Source organism: Centrocercus urophasianus, unplaced genomic scaffold, assembly GCF_019232065.1.
Source record: "Centrocercus urophasianus isolate 14NV4802_14NV808 unplaced genomic scaffold, USGS_Curo_1.0 seq_36, whole genome shotgun sequence".
Taxonomy (NCBI): domain Eukaryota; kingdom Metazoa; phylum Chordata; class Aves; order Galliformes; family Phasianidae; genus Centrocercus; species Centrocercus urophasianus.
In genome coordinates this window covers 4,622,698-4,630,875 of record NW_024884933.1, presented here as the reverse complement: position 1 = coordinate 4,630,875, position 8,178 = coordinate 4,622,698, and the positions used below count along the sequence as shown (strand labels likewise).

The 8,178-nt window shown below is 50.3% G+C and overlaps 1 protein-coding gene and 1 long non-coding RNA gene across 3 annotated transcripts in view; one reads left to right on the top strand and one right to left on the bottom strand.

Annotated features, from left to right (window-relative positions):
- Positions 1-53: 53 nt before the first annotated feature.
- On the bottom strand, positions 54-4,385 carry LOC122167234. The gene is made up of 3 exons (XR_006170992.1): positions 4,296-4,385; positions 3,725-3,891; positions 54-1,841 (listed from the first exon to the last, which is right to left on the bottom strand). It is a non-coding gene; the product is annotated as an uncharacterized LOC122167234 (long non-coding RNA).
- Positions 4,386-5,254: 869 nt separating this feature from the next.
- DVL1 (dishevelled segment polarity protein 1) overlaps positions 5,255-8,178 on the top strand; it is a 55,584-nt gene continuing 52,660 nt past the window's right edge. For both annotated transcript variants that reach the window (XM_042831498.1, XM_042831497.1), the window contains exon 1: positions 5,255-5,486. In XM_042831498.1, the coding sequence (XP_042687432.1) occupies positions 5,317-5,486 (170 nt within the window). In that variant the 5' untranslated portion in view covers positions 5,255-5,316. The remainder of the gene's footprint in view (positions 5,487-8,178) is intronic.

The following is an 8,178-nucleotide window of genomic DNA, read 5'->3' as shown; positions in this document are numbered from 1 at the left end:
CTTTCTGGAGATCCTGCCTCAGCTATCGCCAGCATTAGCTAATTCTTCCCAGTGTTTAATTTCAGAGCATCCTGAAGTGCTTGACAAAGTGCAGTTCTGATGCAGTGAGTTATTCCAGTGATTTTAATATGGGACATTCGGCGATTTTGACTTGGGACATCATCATTTGTCTCAGATGTGGGGCTCACAGGCGAATTCTAGCTCTCCAGAATCGTGTGATGAACATTTCTGTGGCTGCACATGGAGTTGGAATCATTTATCACAGAGATGAAGGCTGGCAGCTCCTTCAGAGTACATAATTTTGCAGGACCAGAAGGGAAGATAACATATCCTGCTGGAATAGTTTATGGCACAGTTTTATAGTTCTCTCCCAGCCCAAATTCCTTCCTTGCAGAACTAACACCTTGCAAAGTTCCTGCTGTGCATTCTGTTCTTGGAGGGCTGCCACCCACTGAGTAGTATCCCAGCTGGTGACAGAGTTCTTTCAGGGACACTGGTGGAGGCAGCTTGCATTGCAGTTTGGGTGGATAAAGCAGGGTGCAGGTGCACCTTGGTGAGAGCAAATGACAGCTGTTCTTGAGCAGGTGAAGCCAGGGACCACGTAAAATAAAGGTCTCATCCCAACTACTCTTCCTGGGACTGTTTTAGGACTTCACTGGTCGTGGTTATAACCTGTGAGTTGGATCATTCATTGTTAGGTGAAGACAGATGAGGACTCTTGAGGAAAAAAAGATACTTTGGGCAGAGTGAGATCATCCTGGAGCTGGTCTCTGTTTTTTTCTGCTCCATGCATGCAATCCCACTCACCAGTCCCACTCTGTGTCTCTGTAGGCAGTGGGTCTGATGTTCCAGGAAAGCAGCTGGGTACAAGCAAAAGCTAATTTAGCAACCACAGGGCCTGCTCTGCAGACCACTGAAATTAAATATTTTCATTGTCTTCAAACTGTCCAAAATGAAGTCCAGATTGTCCCCATTTCCTTTCTGCTTTCAAAGTCTGGGGAGAGCCATTCCAGTGGAGAGGGACTTGTTTGTCGTTAGGAACAGATTTCTTAGGGGAAGAAGAAATACTGGGGAGCTGAGAGAAGCAGGATAGTGGTCTGACTAGACATTCCTAAGCAAAAAGCTCCATTGTTCCCTAGAGGTCAAGTTTCTAAACATATGTGGCCCTCTGCACATCAGCTGCTCTGAAGACAATTGCTGCAGGGAAATTTTCCAAGCGTGGCTCTTTTCTTTGGGGAAAGAAAAAGAAAGTGCTGCAGCTGCTAAAAAGAGGTAGGAGAACCAGAAAATGGTCAAGGAAAGATTGAATGCTTTGTGTTTGAATCCGGAGGTGATGAATGCCTGCGGAGCTTACTGAACTGCAGGTCTCTTGCCTCCCTCTAGCGGTGCTTGCCCTTATTTCCTCCTGAACTGCATCAGGACCGAGTTGTGCGATGAGCTGACTGCCCCAGTTCAGCTGCACGGAGGGAGTATAAGAGGAAACAAAGCATAGGAGAGATCCACGAGCAAAATGGCTTGCAGTACATCCTGCTGCAGCATCTTAATTTTATGCGCATCAAACCTGGTTGGTTCCACTTCTCTTCCTCTTTTAAGGATCCTTTCCATGTTTAGTTCTCATGCTGTGTCAGTGCTAATCTTGCTGATGTGAATACAGGGAGATGAAGGGTAGCTGCATGTCTGCAGGTCACTGTGATTCCAGTCTGGAAGGAATCTTCCCCAGCTCGTAGGTGTCATCACTTTGGTTCCACACAATCCACCCTGCTGCCCTCCTTGGACCATCAGCCCCTACAAGGGGATGGGGAGCATGCAGTGATGCTCACTCCACTGACTGTGCTGTGCCTCTGAAACAAACAAAACCAAAGGTCAGAAGAACAGTAGGAAAACTGCCAGCGATGACTCTTGAGAAGAAATAATCCTCCAAGTGAAAGATGATTTTGTTCAGGTGGTTAAAAGATACAAGATCTCAGTGTGGGTTCAACTCACAGAGTGTCAGAGAGCTCAGAGCTTTTCTTTTTCTTGTATCTCTTTAAACAAATATGTATTTGCTAAGCACCCAGAGCATGATGAGCCTTTGGAATTCACTGAGACAAGCAGCCACCATCGCTCTAATTCAAAGGACCCCTTTTAAAAAGGCTTGGCTCTTCTCTGTGTGGTAATGAAGTGCACTGCTGTATAAATGAGGCAAAGGGTGAGCAGCTTTCATGCCTCAGGACACTATCTGCTCCCTGCAGGGGTCAGTGAGACTATTTGCTCTGTCACGGAGAGCATGGCACTAATAGCAAGAGATTTTATGCCTTCTATTTATTTTCCACTGAAGTGTTAAGCACTGAACTCTGCAAGAAGCGAGATATTAGCCCTGATGGACCAGTGGTTTGCTCAGGTGGCACATTCTGCATCCCATGTACACTCTTTAATTGGATTAGCTTGTGGTTTGACTGTGACATGAAAGTGAGTTATCTCTTCTGTGCTTTATGGGGACGTGGAAGGCTTTTTGTGAGTCATAGATTCAGCCTCATCATGTCTGTTCCAAGGTAGTATTCTGACAATTATACGACTCATTATATTTTCAGTTGTCAAAAGAGAAAGCAAAGCCAATAGAGCAGGAGCAGAGATTTTTTTTTTTCCAGGTTTAATCTTTGTGCAAACACCACCAGCTCCTCTGAGGAATTCGGGAGGTCATTAAGTATGAACTGAAGAGACCAAAGGGCTGGATGGTTATACTTTGCCTGGATTTTGCACTGAAAATACCCCCAAAAGCTCAGTATATCAGAGCATATAGCTTGCACCAGAGCTGTCGTGTAGTCATCCCAGAGAGCATTTTCCATTCTTGCCTGGAGCTTCCTGCTGCAGTCAGTATTTCTTTAGGGATTTTTGTATTGACAGTCAACAGTGTCTCCAACCTGTTTCTTCCTTCTCCCCTCCTTTATGATCCTCGTTATATATTCTTACAGCTTCATTTACAAATGCTTTATGTTAACTGGTTTTGCTCTCTCCAGCTCATTTCCCTACCCCCCATTAGTCCAGGTAACAGAGTTGACAGCACACATAGCAGTAGTGATGTACTGATTATCTGAATCCAAGCACCACCTTCATTTTCCATTACTGTAATGTAATTCTACTTAAATGACACCATAAATAGGAGCACAGGAAATAGGGATGTGTCTGATCTCCAAGCCTCTAAGAGCATCGACATGTTCTGCTGGTAAAAGAACCATCCCAGTGCCACAGGTAATTCAGTCACTGAGCTGTGATTTACTCCTTCAGAGAAAGCAGATGAATATTCTGAGGCGAGAATGTCCTCTTTCTTTGGAAGTGGGATAGAAAAGAGGTTGAAATTAGCTTGGGATTTTCCTGGAAAGGCTTTTTTTTTAATGAGCGGATTCCTTGAAACCCGAATTGCTGTTCTGAAATCTTCACTTTCTGCCTGTCAGCATGGGGGATTTCTAGAAAGAATGGTGAACCCATCCCGAATCTATCAGCTGCACATCTGTCTCACCTGGCAGCAGTGAGAAGCGCTGTGAAATGTAGGAGATGAAGGGTCTGAAGCTCAGTCAGTGCTAAGCATTGCAGTGCAATCTGTCCCAGCAAGCTTCCTCCAGAGCAGCTATTAACAGCAAATTGTTCAGAGCCACAAATATCCCTTCTTTCTTATTAGCATAAGCTCTGGAGAAGCCAACTGCACTGTAGAAAATCTCATGATTGGCAGAGAGCCCAGAGAACCTACCTCAGCTCTCATGAAATACGAAGGGCAGAGGCAGTCCAAATTCTTGAGGTACTCAAAGGAGAGGAGTCTGTCTGCCACTGTGATGCAGTGGGAACTGTCACTCACAGATGTCTCATAGGCATCTTGCCCATCTCTTGTTGGAAGGAAGCCTCTGGTTGGAAGTTAATCTGGTGAAGAGTATTGATTTAGGTGATAAAGATTAGAAACAGAATATGTATGTATATATATATATATATATATATATATATATATGGTAGCACAATAGGTGTGTGCTAGCATATCCTAGAATCATAGAATGGTCTGGATTGAAAAGGACCACAGTGCTCATCCAGTTCCAACCCCCTGCTGTGTGCAGGTCACCAACCAGCAGCCCAGGCTGCCCAGGGCCACATCCAGCCTGGCCTTGAATGCCTGCAGGGATGGGGCATCCACAGCCTCCTTGGGCAACCTGTGCCAGTGCCTCACCACCCTCTGGGTGAAATATGCAGCTTTTCCAGCTGCCATGGCTACTGTGGGGCTGACCCCATTGGTACAGTGGCTTACCTGGCATGGAATGGTGCAGTGGATTTACCTGGAAAGTGTTCAGTAATTCTTAGAGGCAGAAAGGTTCGGCCTGGAGAAAAGAAGGCTGCAGGCTGACCTCATTGCAGCCTTTCCTAAAGGGAGCCTACAAACAGGAGGAGAACCAACTCTTTGAAAGGGTAAATAACTGCAGGATGAGGGGAAATGGTTTGAAGTTGAGAGAGGGAAAATTGAGGTTGGATGTCAGGGGGAAATTCTTTACTGTGAGTGGTGAGGTGCTGGAACAGCTGCCCAGAGAGGCTGTGGATGCCCCGTCCATCCCAGGAGGTGTTCAAGGCCAGGTTGGATGGGGCCCTGGGCAGCCTGGGCTGCTGTGAAATGGGGAGGTTGGTGGCCCTGCGTGTGGCAGGGGGCTGGAGATTCATCATCCTTGGGGTCCCTTCCAACCCTGGCCATTCTGTGATCCTGTGAAAGGGAGGGCGGAGAAGGGACTGACAGCATCAGGAAGCGCTCTTACAGACACCTGTGCTCCCTGCCCCTAAGTACCCAAAGATCGCAAGCAAAAATGCTTGTATTTCCCCCTTTCGGAACCATCGCTCCGCTCGCAGCCCCTCCCCGGGCCGCCCCGCTGCAGTGCTGCCGTGTCGGCGGGGGGCGGCGGGCGAGAGCCGGGCTGCGTGCGGGCCGAGAGGCAGCAAGAGGAGGAGGAGGAGAGGAGAAGGGGAGAGGAGGAGGAGGGCGGCTCGCCCGCTGCCCCCCCGCTGCCCGCCGGCCCCGGGGCTGGGTGCCGCGGCGGCCCCGCTGCCCAGCGCGGCGGGGGGCGGCGGGAGGATGCGCGCGGGGCGGGAGGCGGCGGCGGAGGCGGCGAAGGGCTGCCGTTCCCGGGTCGGGCAGCTAGAGAGCAGTGCAGGGAGCGGAATCCCGGCCCAGGAGCGTGGCGGCGGCGGCGGCGGCGGCCGGGCGCTACGAGCTGCCTTCCTGTGCGGGGCGGCCGCGGGCTGGAGGCGCTGAGCGGAGCCCCGGGCCGCCTCCCCGCAGCGCGCTGTTCGCCCGCCGCGCTGCCCTCTCCCATGGCGGAGACTAAAATCATTTATCACATCGACGAAGAGGAAACCCCTTATCTGGTGAAGCTGCCCGTCCCTCCGGAAAAAGTCACTTTAGCCGATTTTAAAAATGTCCTCAGCAACCGGCCCGTGCACAGCTACAAATTCTTCTTTAAATCCATGGATCAGGATTTCGGGTAAGCCGGCCGCCCAGGTGGCGATGCCGTTTCGGGGAGGTGAGGGGGTCGGGGGGGGGGGTCCCGGTTGCTCCGTTCCGCCTTTCCCTCTGACAGCCCGGATGGGAGAGCACCTGCTGGGCTGGATGGAGGCGGGCGGGCGCTTCCCGCGATGAGGGGCTGCGGTTGGAAGCTCCGCTCAGCGCCCCGAGCCGCGCATTGCGGCACCCGCTGGGCTGGAGGCCCCGCCGGCGGCTGGCGGGGAAGGGGGGGAGCGGCGGCCGCTAATATGGCGGCCCCGGCTCTGACAGCTCCCCGCCCGGCCGTTCGGAGGCCTCGGCTCGAGCGAGGCTCCGTGCTGAGGTCGGGGCCTGCAAAACGCGTCTCCTTTTGGGGCTGTGCTCGATGCCGGCTCGTGCTGCTTCTCCTCGCGGCTCTCCCAGCCCACCGGCTGCTGTCAGAGCTCCGGTGCCGTTCGGGCGGTGTTTGTGGCCGAGTTCCGCCGTCCTCCCTGCCCGCGTACCGGCCTTATCTACGGTCGATAAAAGAAAAGCGATAAAAAAAGCCGTTCTGACAGCTCGTAACTTTGAAAACCCATTAATCCCTTTGTAGCAAATCGCTTCTCTTTGTACTCGCGTCTGTCGCTGGCACGGCGATTTTATTTCACGTATCAACGCCTCGCCAGCAGAAAAGACGAGGAGCAGGTCTGTGGAATACTACCGCCAGAGCCGAGTAACGGAGGGGCTGGGTGGTGAAACACATCGCCCTGTTACGTCCCCTATCCCCGAGACCCAGAGATACCCCTTTTCTGCTCCATCCACCGCGGAATGTGGACGTTGTTTGTTGACACGTATTTCTGATGTGGCAATTCGTTAGCGTTGGCACGCCGCTGTAGGGATTGCTGGCATTGCTCGTGCGTTGACTTGTTGTTGATCGGGATTGTGAAAACACGCTTTGGGAAACAGCTACACGAAATGTTTGTTTTCAAAATACGGCTTTTAAAAATGCCTGTTCGTAAATTTCTCTCCTCTGCCCCCTCCCCCCAAATGATGGGGACGTTTAGGAATCCTGGATCGATGTTTTGTGGTGCAGCCTCAATGAAGGATGATGGATTTGTTCAGGCAGCGTTTGTGTTCGTTGCCGCTGCTTGCAGATGTTTGGGTGTGAGGGAGAGCGAAAGCGGTGCTGATGCTGTTGGGTGTGCTGGTGGCATCTCTGGCACGTGTGGGCAGTAAATCCTGCGGTGGATTTGTCTCAAAACTTAAAGGGAGACGGGCTGTTCTCCTTGTCTTGCCCTAGAAATGGTGGAGGATGAAGGGCTGTCAATAGGTGGTTAGGCTTAGCGCCGTAAATTCTGCTTCTCTCATTTAAACTATGGTCTCAAATGTAACCGACCAAGACGGGGGCTTGTTTGTGAGGGATTATACAACATTAAGGTTGGAAATGATCACTAAGATAGTAAAATCCAACCCTACCTCCACTGTGCCCCACTGAACTGTGTCCCTCAATGCCACATCCAGGGAAACCTCCAGTCATGGTGACTCCAGCACTTCATTGGGGGTGGAGGATGACTGCGGACTGCGATGCAGTCAAGAGGCATGAAACTGAATGTGAATCAGTTCAGCAGCGAATAGAGATTTGTAACTTTGGGGCTAAAAAGGCTCGGAGGACCCCCATGGGATGCTGGCAGCTGAATGCATACGGAGGAGTACACCCCTGACTTTGCTTGGGAGATTTGTGCTGGACCTCATGGTTCACCACAGGCTTCCTGTGAACCCGTATGTCACCCTATATTATTAATTCCTGAATTTTCTCTAAGCTGTAGCAATCAGTTGTACATGAGCAATGCCACTGACTTTGTGGTGGTAGAGGCACACATCAGGGCTGGGTCACTTGGAGGATCGGGATGGTGTGTGAACCTGACTTGCGTTCCCACTGACATCTCTAACTGCCTTTTGACTTCCAGTAGAATTTTTACAGCTGAGTTATGATCCAAAATAGAATTGGATTTGTAATAAAAAAGCTAATGCACGATTTCACTGCGCTGACAACAGCACAACCACATCACAGCTCTCCTTCTGTGTCTGTAGGATGTATTCAGGGTTTTAGGATATCCTAAGAGCAAGCAGCACTTTTCCTTTCTCCCTTTTTCTTCTTCCTGCTATTTGTCACCTTTTCAGTACCATAGAGCACCATCTTATCATGGGTTCATCTCTAATTCCCATGAAGACTGGCTGCTCTGCCCTCAGGATGAAGGTATGACCAAGGCTGCCATGATCCAATCTTCAAGAGTATTCCAACCAGCTTCAGTGTACACCACAGTCCAGGTGAAGGCTCTCACAGGTGCTGCTGCTGAGGCAGGAGCCCATCATCTGAAACAGCTGGAGGTAACCCACACCTCTGAAAGCTGTCAGTCGCATTTTGGTCTCTGTTTCACTTGTCAGCCAAACTGTTATTGCATGGATAATCTCAATTACCTGTGAAAATTAGAGAATTAGGAGGAATCCACTATCAGTCTCTGCAGTCTCAGCAAGCGTTAATGGTAAATTTGGGCTTTTCTCCTAATCTTATCTACAAGCTGACTTTCTTACTGTTGCAAATAGGTAATTATAGCTGCAGTCACCACTAACCGTAAGAGCGTTGTACACCTGATTTCTGCCTTACCTGCTTGCAGATGCCCTCCAGAGAAGTGTGTTCTGTAAATGGCTCTTCA